The following is a 12854-nucleotide window of genomic DNA, read 5'->3' as shown; positions in this document are numbered from 1 at the left end:
CTATCTGGCTGGAACAGCCACACTACTCTATGACATTCACAACAAAACCACCTAATGGCACACTTCTCAGTGTCATCCCCAAGACTAAGTGACTCAAGGTTCTAGTGTAGTTCCAGGCTGTAAAGAAAATGGTGTGTGTGCAGAGGAAGAAGCAAAGACAAATGTGAGAAAATGCTAGAGTGGAGAACCCGGGCCAGAGCATGCCGAAGTCCTCTGTTCCGTCCTGCAGCTTTCCCGTAAGCATGATATACTTCAAAGTCATAGACGACCGAATAAAAATAGTTACCCTAACAAAATCACACATGTGCTTTTTATTATGGTTTTTAATATATCTTCTAGAAGTAAGATGGTCCTTATCAGGCAAGTTCTCAGTCTCTCTCCTCTCTTCCTCTCTATCTTCTTCTCTCTCTCTCTCTCTCTCTCTCTCTCTCCCTCTCTCTCTCTCTCCTCTCATGAAAGTGTGAAGTTGCAAACCACTTCATATAAATAAAGTAAAAATTTAATGATCTTCCAAGTTAGAAAATCCTTTCTTAAATAAGTTTTCATAGAAAGTCAACTCTTCCAGAGTTAAGGACGGCTTCACAGTCTTGAGTGCTTCTGTGAAGTGCTCCTGTTTCACTGTGGTTGCTTCCAGTCCGCTTTCTTGCAGAGCAAACAAGGCAGCCTGAAGGACACAAGCAGTAGGCAATAGTCAATTTGCTTCATATTAAAACTAATAGTAACTGTCAACACTGCAATCTGGTGGCAAATCCTTGGTGTCACATCAAAGGAGTTCAATGCCATCAAAAACCACCAAAAGTTAAGGTGACTAAAAATCCACCATAGACCATAGTTTCCTGAACATTAAAAAATCCAGCCTTAAATAGGCAAACTGCAAGATTACATATATGCCCTGAATCCACACATAGTCTAAGATGAGAGGACTCATGCAGCACTGCTCATAAAAGAAAAGATGGCAGGCACATCTTAAGATCTGGCAATTCTCCTTGTAGCCACGTACATGTATGGCAGATCCAACTCCACACTCTCACCACAGACAAGCTGTTCATGGCAGAATGTAGAAACTCAGAGCTCAAAAGCTGCACAGCTCATCTTCAGTGTGGGGGTGAGCAGAGTGGTCCCCTTTCGTGGGCAGCAGGGGAAGAGGGTAGGAAGAGTCAAAGGAAGATTCTAGAATACCAACAATCTCTTCCTGACACAAGTGCTGGTTATAAAAATGTGGTCACTTTACAGTCACTCAGTATTATATCCTTAAGGTCCGTGCATTCTTCTCAATTTTATATTCAGTAAAACTACAGAAAAGGAAAACCATTCAAAGACTCTGAATAAAACAGTGCACACTCACTTCTTTGCAGAGGTTTCTAAGATCAGCTCCAGAGAAAAAACAGGTTTCTGCTGCTAGGTTTTCTAGTGAAACATCAGGCTCTATTGGCATGTTGTTTGTACAGACTTTTAAAATAGAAAGCCTGCCCTGGAAGAGAATAAACAAAAACATATTTACAATGTTATAACATTTATGTTTGACACTAATACAGTAAATATTTTAAGTTCAAATTTCTTATCCCATTACAAAGAGTGTGTGTGTTGTATGTACTGTGTGTATTGTGTGGGTGTGTGGAAGGGTGTGGCATATGTGTGTGTAATGTGTGTGTGTGTGATGTATGTATGGTGTGTACATTTGTGTGTGTGATGTGTATGGTGTATATATTTTGTGGTGTGTGTGTGGGGTGTATATTTGTGTGTATGATGTGTGTGTGTCATAGTCAAACAATATCACTCATGCTTCCGAAACAGATATTGAGCCATCAATGGTCTACAGCAATGGTAGAAACAATATCATGAAAAACAAATATTTTCTTAATTAACTTTTGAAGTTGCCAGTCATAACCATTTCTCCTTATGAGACAAGATGATTCTCTTTTGGGAACAAAAGTAAACCCTTTACCATCTGACAGTTGTTCCATTTAAGAGCAAAGCATTTCCTGACTGGACATGCTGCAGTCCCCACAGACCCAGACCACTGCCAAAGCCCTTTCAGCGACTCAAATGCCTTAGGATTCTTCCATCCCAGATACAATGACACCTAATGCCCTCAGTACTACTGGGAACACTAGAGCCAGTTAGAGGTATGTTTCCCTGAAGGCAGGTCCAGGGAACCAGCATGGACAAATACGTGACTTTATGAAGAGCCACTAAGCAAAGAACTGGATACCAGCATTGCACAGTGAGAGCAGGACACACTGTCCACGCTACCCAGTCTAGAATTTATGCAGACGTGCTACTAGGCAGACGAGATGCACTGATAATGTAAAGGAAACAGGCACTGCTTACCTCTCGATCAGGAGGGGGGACATAGATGATCTTATCTAATCTTCCAGGTCGTAATAAGGCATCGTCTAACACATCAGGCCTATTCGTTGCTACAACAATCATGACACTCCGGTTAAGAATTTCTTGACACTCTGAGGGAAAGTATATAACACAAAGTAACATCAACAAACTGTAACTTATTAAAATCCTTCAAGTTAAGTCCATGTGAGAAAGTACTGTGTCTGAAAGGAATAACCCTCTTTTGGATCCAGGAAACTTACACCCAAACCCAGCCACCTTCTTGGTATAAAGCCACCCACAACAACTCATTAATCAAAGAGCTAACCTTGTGCGTCTGAAGGAATGGCTAGTCCTGACAGGCGTTTCTCCATGTGAGAACTGGTGAGAAGCCAGATGGAAGAATGGCTGGCCAGTTCCCAAATCCACCCAAGCACTCAATGAACAGCAGCCAGAAAGAAGCTGCTAGGGGAGAATGCATGACTAGTGGGCACAGGCACGGTCTGGAAAGTCTAGCTTTCAATATCCACAAAGGTGGAAATTTACTTTTTATTCTTTCCAGAGGCAGAAATGATGACAAGCTGAACTGAGGTTATGCAAACCCTGGATGAGAAGCAACATTTGTTTCTGTTTGAGGTAGTGTCTCATGTACCCCAGGCTGCCCCAAAACTCTTTACCCGACAAAACTGACCTTAAAAGCCGTGTTTGCACTCCCTGAGCACTGGGTTTACAGCGCTCACCAGCACACCTGGCTTATGTGGTGTGGGGATAGAACCCAGGGTGTGGGCCTGCCAGGCAGTCACTCTGCCACTGAGCTACATACACTCCCAGCCCCAAAGGAGAAACGTTTAAAAGAAAGACACAGTGAAAAACCACTCCTAGAGTTGAATAGCCCAAGCAGTTCTCCAGTGTTTACCCTCAAAGTAGCAAGTTTCCCAGCATGCAATGGGCTAATGTAAAGCATCATGAGATCACATTATCATGGGTCTCTTCCAGTTACAGTGGTTACAGTGCGCCTTCTGTGAATGACTATGAAAATGTGAAGTAATCAATATAATTATACTAAAAGAAGTCAGAAATGACCTGCTCAGGACAAGAAGCCACTATTTCTGAACAAGAGGCTCACCGACACAGGACACCCCAAAAGCCACCTTCCCCTTTCAACTATCAAAGTTACTTAAGGGCTAATTTGTTTCATAATGTTTCACACACACAAACTGAAGGAGGGATAAGTCCTTCTTAAGGATATACACATGAGAATAATCTCCCTTCTCCACTAAACAAGAAATATTTCTCATTCTTAGAAAAATTAATTTCACATATTAGAGAATTATAAAAACTTTGCACTTTCTTCTGTCCAAGTCTCAACTTTTATCCACACTGCAAAAGTCCCAAGAATTCAAATGAAATCATATAAATCCCTCTGTCTTCAGCCTGGGAAAAGCAGCTGTGCGGGAATGCTGTCTAACTCTGGTGCGTTCTAGCTGACAGTGTTGAGTGTCTCCAGCTCCTGGTATTTACCCTGTTGGCTGGCTTTACTCCCTCTTCTCTCTACCGTCCTAACTCCCACACCATCGAGCTCGTTCAGCAGAACTGAAAGAACTCGCTCCCGAGCATCACATCCCAAGGTGCCGACTGAGCGAGACCCCAAGACTGAGTCAATTTCATCCAAAAACACAAGCGCTGGAGTATTGGCTCTTGCTTGTCGAAATACCTTAGTGAGGGAAGAAAAACACAACGTCACACGCTGTTCCGGTGACTGTTTTCACTTTCCTATTTGTAATCATTAAAACAGAAAAATGAAGATTCTAAGTGCTTACCAACTAGAGAATAAATAAGTAAAGCAAGGGCCAAAGATAGATAGTTGTTCAAAAATTGTCTTCTCAAAAGATATTTAACATGGAATTTCAGAATTTCTTTTAAGGCAGGATTTCATTACGTAACCCAGGCTGGCTGGGATCTGCCTGTCACTGTCTCCTCAGTACTAAAATTAAAGATATATGCCACCAAATCCATCTGGTGATGATGCTTAACTTTAAAGACCATGATAAAAGTGCTGGAAAGATGCCTCAGGGGTTAAGGGTGCGTACTGCTCTTATAGAGGCCCTGAGTTCACTTCCTAGTACCCACACTGGGAGAGTCACAATCTTCTGCAACTCCAGCTCCAGGGGATCCAGCATCCCTTTCTGGGTCTATGAGAACACCTGCACACAAGTGCACATAGCCTATCCAGACACACACACACACATATACACAATCTTTAAAAATGACAAAAGTAAAGATAAAATTTCAGGTTGGTAAAACCTCACCTCTACCTTCCTCAAAATCAGAGAGGAAGAGTTACCAAACAGCAGCAGTCCGTGGAAGGGTTACAAGGAAGAGGACTCTTATTTTAAACTTAAGCATATATACCTTTCACGACAGAAAAAAAATAACTTAAAGATAAACCAACCTGAGACAAAACTTTTTCTGAGTCTCCAACAAAAGGCGAGAAGAGATCAGCCCCGCACACCGACACAAAGGAGCAGTGGCAGCCTGTGGCCAGCGCCCTCACCAGAGTGGTCTTAGCACATCCAGGGGGACCATACAGGAGAAGGCCCTTTGGCTGTGTCAGACCCATCCTAGCAAACTCCTGAGGAAACTTCAGAGGCCACTCAACACACTGTAAATAGGCAGAAACAGAGAGAGATTAGTGTACCAGCCACATGCCAAATCTCTCCCTCATCCGGTACTTCCCACAACCTGTTGGACTCAAACAGCCTCCTGTTCTCATGATAGCCCAGGAAGCCAGGTCCCTACCACTCATCTGCATCCAAGCACTTTCACTTGTGAACATGCTATGCCTGAATGTCCTTCCAACATCTCTCTGTGGCTACTCTTTTTAATGTTTTAATTATATTTTCCTTTCTGTGTCTGGTTGTTTTGTCTGTCTGTATGTATACATACTATGTACATGCCTGGTCCATGCAGAGGTTGGAAGTCACTGGATTCCCTTAGAACTGGAGCTATGGGTGGTTATAAGCTGCCATATGGGTCTGGGGAACTGAATCTGATCCTCTGCAAGAACAAGAAGCGTTCTTATTGTACTGAGCCATCTCTTCAGCCCCATGTAGCTGTTCTCCCTCTCATTAGCTCAAAAGTACCTGCTTGAAGAAGTCTTCCCCAAGAACCCTGGGCAAAGCAGAGTCCCTTTCTCTCAGCCACAGCCTGTACTGCCTTCCACTTTACTTAGACCATTTATAGTCCACTACTGTTCCTTTTCCATGACGGGCTGGCCACTCTGCTCTTGCTACAAAACCAGCAGTGTTGGTTCATGCCTAAAGCGGGCACTCAAGAAATGTTACTGAATGGTGAAGAAGCCCTGGCCACCTCTAAGGCAAATGGGTTTACCATCATTTTACAGACTCAGAGGCTCAGGCCTATAAAAGTTAGCAGTGAACTGTGCAATTTACTCTTAGTGAGGTGGTAGAACCAACACTGGCCTCAAGAAAGAAAAAAAAGAGTGTAAGGGGGTAGCTTGGTTCTGAAGGAGAGAGACTTTTAAACTAACAACCAGGGATAGGCACGCCAAGGAGAAGAGATGCCACAAAAAGAGATGCATGAAGCCATCAAATACGCTGCCCATTCAGTGAACAGAAGCAATGAGGATGAAGTGGAGGCAGACCAAAACAGAGAGGCGGATAATAGTCCAATCGGCAACACAGAAATATGTGGAGCACACCAGAAGGCTGGAAGATCAGTCAATGAAGACGGTGAGGACAGATTGGTCACTGAGACGTAAGAAATTACATTTTACAAAGTCCTAGTGCCATCCTTCTGACAGGGAACTGCCAGTTGACCGTTCACTGAGACAGGGAATTTTAGGTATAGTGGGGAAGTTGTTTGTTTATCTGTTTCCTTTTGGTCTTTTTTGAGACAGGGTCTCACTATGTAGCCCTGACAGTCCTAGAACTTACCATGTAGACCAGCTGGCCTCAAACTGAAAGAAACCCACCTGCCTCTATCTTCCACGTGCTAGGATTAAAGGCATGCATCCTACACCTGGCTTTAGATGGACCCTGGACACAACATGTTGACAGCTCTATGGTTATCTAGCAGACAGGCAGCTAAGCAGTCCTGATGACATGAAGAAAAGTCTACCCAAGACTTATTATCAAGGGACAGCTAAGACCGATCTTAGACCCTGTCAATCACCTTGGACTACAGAAAAGGTATCTGGGACAGGAGAGATGGCTCAGTGGTTAATAATAGCACTTGTTGCTCTTGCAAAGGACCTACATTTTGCTCTCAGAACCTACATGGTGTTTCACAACCATCCATAACTCCAGTCTCTGGGCATCTGACACCCTCTTCTGACCTCCACGGGCAGCAAGCATGCATGTGGTGCCAATGTATACATGGGACCAAAACACTGATATGCATAAAATAAAAATAATTTTAAAGAAAGAAAGAAGTTCCTAAGTCTCTCAAGAATCAGCATTTCAGGGAAGGTAGAAGAGTGTCCGGAAAGGCAGGAAACAGGCTAATAGAAGACATCAGAAGTGTGGCTGGTATCTCTTCAGCATCAATACTGTGAAAGTTAAATAAGACAAGCCCATGGAAAGACTCCCTATAACTTCAAACTCCAGCACGATGGAGGAAGAACTATAGTACTTGCATATAACCTACAATCTATCAGCTCTAATACTTAATAATGCAAACACCATGTACATCGTTGGCACACTGCATTATCTATGGGAAAATAACAAGAAAAAAATGTCAAATGTGTTCAGTGCAGACGGTATTTTGGACAGCTGCATCCACAGATGCAGAACCATGGAAACACAGGCCAAATGTTCTCATTTACCTGCTCTCAAACTATAGTGGCTCGTGAACAGCTGACAGCCTGAGTGTCCCAAAAATTAAAGCATTTACTATCCAGCTTATCACAGGAATTCTGTTGACCTGTGTTCTAGATTATAATGAACGCTTTAAAGCAAAAATCTTAAAAGATTAAGACAGGGAAACACAAAAACTAGTGTCTACAGAAGTCTAATTAAATAAAGACTAAAGCACATGACCAGGCATCTGGGTAGGAGAGCAGCACAGTTTGATTACCGCATTTTCACTACAGACACAGAATGCCTCTTGGGGATTCTGCCGGAGTGAGCTGCCCAGTAACTGTTACCTGCTGTAACTTCTGCTTTACATCTTCAAGTCCACCTATCTGCTCCCAGCCAACGGGCTTGACGTCCATCAGTCCAATGGAACTTCGGAATGACGAGGGCTGAATCTTTTTAAAAGCTTCAAGAAAATCTGTTTCCTCAATTTTAGGACTGTCTTGGTTCTGAAGAAATATATCCCAAAAAGAAAAATGAAGCAAAAAATTAGGTAGGCCTTTTCTATAGTATACATGATGCATAAGAAACTCTAAAAAAAAAAAAACCCGAACAAAACAATAACAAGAAAGCCAACACTCTTTGAACTTACAAATGTAATCATCACTATTCTCAAGTCCAAGCATCTCCGTCAATCATTCCCTCAAAGTGGAAGCCCTGAGCTCCCTCGTTCAGTTTTAAATTCTGACAGCCACAGCTGTTAACAGATTGTCCTCTAAGGAAGCCACACCAGGAAGAAACACTACTCAACACTGTGCTGATTACATTCCTTCAATTCAGAGTGAAACAGGAAAAATAACAGAATTAAAAACTCATTATTTTTTTCAAGTTCTATAGAAGCTATTCTGAGTAAGAACATTGACAAGGGGACATTTTTAGGTCTCAAGGTGTCTCCTCACACACTTCCTTATTAATAGCAAACAAGAAAACAGCTACAAGGTGGAGAACTGGACACTGCCCTGATAGCGGGTCAGTGAGCATCCGATGAGCAGCCTGCAGCTATCTTGTGCCTAGATATGGTAAAGACATAATCCTGACTGTGTATTGGGTTGTCTACAAATTTTCATTTTCAACTATTATCTATTTTACACCATTTAGAGAAGACCATGAAAATGGATACTTATGGTAGACCCATTCTGAACAGTATTTTCTAAATATGTTAGCAACTGTCACCCCAATGTAATGTTTTAGGCAAAGCTCACTTTCTTTATATTTTGTTATCCTGCTTAATGTGAATCACGAGTTTAATGCGAAAACAAACATTCTGACAAACTATTTAATCATTGTTGCATGTTTGTTCTACTGTTGATGAAAAGACTTATGGGCACATAAATTTTTGTTTTGTTTCTTTGCTTTGCTGGCTTACAGTATTAGATCCTGGGTACCCGAACTCTAACTTTTAAAGAATACCAACTAGCATTTGGAAATCTCACTCAAGACCACGTGTGTGCTCGACATCCCATTTGACTCTCATCGCCTTGCAGGCGCTAAGTCCTTTCTCTTCTGTATTAAGCTATGTTTCTAATTCTGTCATCGGACTAGTTCAGAAAAACTTTAATGAATTCCTTGTCTGCTCTGATACAGTCAGAGCCCTTCACCTGCCTAGTGGGAGGGAAAAAAAGATAAGTCAGTACCTTCCCAGATGTCTGTCCCTTCTCCTTTCCACTCCCCCTGGGCTGTTTCTGAACTCAGCCATCCCTGTGGTGACTAGACTTAGGTAGTCCCCTCGTCAAGTAGCAGTGAGCTGACTGGTATCTCTGACCTAAGTCAGAGATGCCTGAGATCAAAGCCTAGAACTTCACAGAGCAGAGGGAATTCTAACTGTGACTCCCTTCTCTCTGGGTCTCTCACTTTCTCACAAGGGACATGCATTTTCACACCTTCACACAGAAACTCATTAAAACACTAAGCAGTTTGGTACCAAATCCATTAAGATGAGGACTTAGAAGTTCATATAACGTCTTCCCACCTTCAGTATTAGATTGAAAATATTGGAAAAGTTGGGAAAGATAAATTATTTAGATAAAATAATTTAGGATGTTATGGATGAAGTTGAAATGTCTCAGAATCCTCAGCTACTAAAATTCTTACTTGCTGAAGAGGTCTAGAGACCAGAGTTATCATATACGAAATGATTTGATTTTCAAAATACTGCTACAAAATATTATATTTAGGATAAACCTAAATATTTTAAAAGTAATTACTAATTTAAGATTTGAAAATCAACGACAATCTTTAAATCTAGGTAAAAGCTATGGAAAGTTTTTGTTTTGTTTTGTTTTGTTTTTTTGTGCCTTTCTGTATAAGTCTGAAGTGGCTGTTCAAAAGCTTTAGATTAAAATCTGTCTGATTATTCTGAGGGACATTGCCTTTCCTGGCTGCTCCAGGCTCTAGCACTAGGGAGTTACTGAGGAAAATCCACCATGGAGACTTTCCTGGAAGACTCAGCCATTTATCCTCATCTTTAGTCATATATTTATATGGAGTTGAGATGTAAATGTATTTAGGAGGTTATATTTGTATACATAGTGTACACACACACACACACACACACACACACACGGAAAGAGCTGTGGAGCCTACCAGCCATGCCAAGGAATGGATGTACTTACCACCTTTCTTAACCCCACAATAATCTGTCATATTAATCTGAAAGATTACCATAGCTGCTGACAGGTGAACACTTCCTACCTTCTCACTCTTGAGAAGGGCACACATGGCAGCCTCCCTACAGAGCGCTGTCAGGTCGGCACCGACATAGCCAACCGTCATTTCTGCCAGAAGACCTAAATCGACATGACTGGAGATGGGCATCTTTGAAGTGATCACTTGCAGAATTGCCTCTCTTTGTTTTAGCGTGGGAGTCCCAATGACAACCTACAGGCAAAGCGAGACACAGAGAATTAGAAGCAGACAACTGAAGGCCTTTAAAAGCACCTTCATTAATATGTACAGTCACTCAGCAAACCTTTCGGGAACTTGAATCATGACCTTCTAGCACACCTTAGATTATGAATACAAGAAAATGCCGAGTGTCCAGTGGAACAACAGTGGCTGGAATCTCCACAATGAAAACTCTGTATTTCACTGAAGAAGTCTCTGTTGTTTTTTTTGAGGACACACCAAATTCTAGCAGTCATGGATCAAATAACAGACTAGATAATCTAGGCCTTTGCTCTTTGGAAGCAGGGTCCTTTAATAGCTAGTGCAAGGAAGAAATCCACTCAAGTCCCCAAAAGACTTAAGAGAATCCTACCAATTTTAAATACTTAACAATTCCTTAGTAGTAGCAGTAGTAGTAGTAATGATAATAATAATAATAATAATAATAATAATAATAATAATAATAATAATAATAACAACACTTGAGGACCAAAGCTCCTAAGAAAGATATAGCCCTGACAACTTAGGAAGTCAACTGTAGGACAGGAAGCTGTATCCTGACAGGAATGAATACATTTAGGGGCTAATGCCTGTCTTTATCTACTTTCGCTGTCTTCTCTTACTAAGTTCTCATCCCAAAGTTTAATATACTTGCAACAGGCTTAGTTACTTCAACAAAGCAAACGACCATCCTGCTTCCCACAAGGATTTGAACCCAGGTTCTGGCTGGCACGCGTGTCACAAGTGATCTACAAATCCCGCCTGACACAGCTGTCCAAAAAGGCGAGCTTTCAGGAACTTTACCTCTCTGTCAAACCTCCCCGGCCTGCGAAGCGCTGGGTCTAACTCGTCTGGCCGGTTGGTGGCTCCCACGACCACAACCTCTCTGTCCCCGTGGATGCCGTCCAGCAGCGTCAACACCTGGGCCACCACGCGGCTCTCGGGAGCTCGCTGGGGACCGCCTCTCCGGGGACACAGGGCGTCCACTTCGTCCAGGAAGAGGAGGCTGGGCCCGCGGCTGGCCAGCTCCTGGGCGCGCTGGAAGATGCGCCGCACGTTCTCCTCGGTCTCCCCGGGCCGGGAGCCCTGCAGCGCCGGGGCGCTCACCGCCAGCAGCTCGGCGCCGGTCTCCCGGGCCACGGCTCGCACTAACTGAGTCTTGCCCACTCCCGGGGGTCCCGCCAGGAGCACCCCGCGGGGCACCGCCAGCCCTAGCGCAGCTAAGGCGAGCGGATAGCGCAGCGGCAGGCGGAGCAGCTCTCTCAGAGAGTCGGCCGTCTCCGACAGGCCCCCAAGGGTCACCTCTCCCGGAGGCTCGACCTGTGGCGGAGGCTTGTCGCTGAGCGTGATGTGGGTATGCGGAGTGACCCACCCGGCGGGCTCTGGGTCCGGTGTCCCACCCACCACGTGCAGCGCAGCTACAGGGCCGGGGGCGCCCGGCGGGGTGGCCACCACGTGTCCCCGTGACACCGGCCGGTTGCGCAGCAGCTCCTGCGCTACCTCCAGCACCGCGGCGGAACTCTGGGCTCCCGCCTGCGGCCGCAGCACCGGCCACACCTCTAGGCGCCGCAGGGGCGGACAGGGCACCGGTTGCAAGCAGTCCATACCGATCCTCCCCACGGCCGCCGTGGCTCCGGGGCTCGCGCACTGCGGGTCCAGCTGCACAAAGCCGTCCGCCCCGTCGCGCCGCGGCCAGGCCGTGCAGAGGCAGCAGCCGCCGGCGGGCAAGGAGATCCTCAGCGGCGAGCCCAGGCGCGCGCCCAGGGTGCGGAAGGCGGCCGGCCCCAAGCGGCAGCGCTGGGTGCCCCGGTCCCGGGGATCCACCGGCAGCAGCTTCAAAAGCTGTCCGTCAGGACAGGGCCCCGAGTCCGGAGCCATGACTAGGAAACCCACGCCAGGGAAAGCCCGGCAGCAGTTCACCCCGCTGCCGGATGCGGGCGGCGCGCATGCGCCATGAAGGAATAAGCCACTGATTGACAGTCAAAAGGACTTCTGGGAAATTGAGAAAAGGCTGGGTTCTGGTAAACTTCAGACGCTCGGTTGTCTGTTCAAAAGCCTCAAGGAAAAGGTCTCCGCTGGCATCTAACAGGCATCATACGGCTGCTCCATTAGGCAATAAGAGTTTTCATTTTGTGAAAATATTTCTTAAGGAAAAAAAAAACACAAGCTGCTGACAAGGTATAACCTGTTTACAGGTATAAACAAGGTGCAAATAAAATACCCACCGAGTTAATCATGATGCTGTGAAAATAAAATTTGAAAGCAGCGTTGAAACAATAACAAAAAATTCATGGTCAGCAAAAACCACCAACAATTTGTTAAATTTAGTCAAAATAAAATATTAAGTCCCTGCAGGGGCAGGGTGACCAAAAATAAAGGTATGCAAGGGTGTGCCCAGACAAGTCCAAACAAGCCCAAGTGAGTAATGGGCTATCTGGTGTTTACTTCTTTCTCCCTCCCTTTCTGGGAGGTCCGAGGTTCTGCAAGTTCTGCCAGTTCTGCAAGTTGCTGATGTTTGAAATATCCAATCATGTGTAGCCACGCGAAAGTGCAACCAATCATATGTAACCACGCCAAATTTTCCCGCTCTCCCCAACCCCTACTGATAAATATCCCAAGTTTTCTGGGTCTGGGGTCGGAACCTCGATCTCCTGCGTGAGATATGTTCCGGCCCGAGGGCCCTCGTCATTAAACCTCCTCTGCAATTGCATCAAGAAGGTCTCTCGTGTGTCCTTGGGTTCGTGCAGGTCCGGACTTGGGTGAGGG

At 44.7% G+C, this 12854-nt stretch overlaps 1 protein-coding gene across 1 annotated transcript; it reads right to left on the bottom strand.

Annotated features, from left to right (window-relative positions):
* Nucleotides 1–305: 305 nt before the first annotated feature.
* Nucleotides 306–12031, bottom strand: Afg2b (AAA ATPase AFG2B). The gene is made up of 8 exons (XM_034493865.2): nucleotides 10893–12031; nucleotides 9897–10082; nucleotides 7496–7654; nucleotides 4781–4990; nucleotides 3850–4042; nucleotides 2332–2462; nucleotides 1346–1471; nucleotides 306–664 (listed from the first exon to the last, which is right to left on the bottom strand). The coding sequence occupies exons 1-8, from the start codon at nucleotides 11964–11966 to the stop codon at nucleotides 500–502; spliced, it is 2244 nt and encodes a 747-aa protein (XP_034349756.1). The 5' UTR covers nucleotides 11967–12031; the 3' UTR covers nucleotides 306–499.
* Nucleotides 12032–12854: the final 823 nt, after the last annotated feature.

The sequence above is a fragment of the Arvicanthis niloticus genome, chromosome 2 (genome assembly GCF_011762505.2).
Source record: "Arvicanthis niloticus isolate mArvNil1 chromosome 2, mArvNil1.pat.X, whole genome shotgun sequence".
Taxonomy (NCBI): Eukaryota; Metazoa; Chordata; class Mammalia; order Rodentia; family Muridae; genus Arvicanthis; species Arvicanthis niloticus.
The sequence above is the reverse complement of the archived record's forward strand: the minus strand, read 5'-3'. Positions and strand labels throughout refer to the sequence as shown.

Coding starts and splice junctions, on each gene's coding strand:
- Afg2b (XM_034493865.2), bottom strand. CDS start 11,966: ATGGCTCCGGACTCGGGGCCCTGTCCTGACGGACAGCTTTTGAAGCTG. Junction 10,083..10,892: donor CGGGGAGGTTTGACAGAGAG/GTAAAGTTCCTG, acceptor CTTTGCCTGTAG/GTTGTCATTGGGACTCCCAC. Junction 4,991..7,495: donor TAAAGCAGAAGTTACAGCAG/GTAACAGTTACT, acceptor GCCTATTTACAG/TGTGTTGAGTGGCCTCTGAA.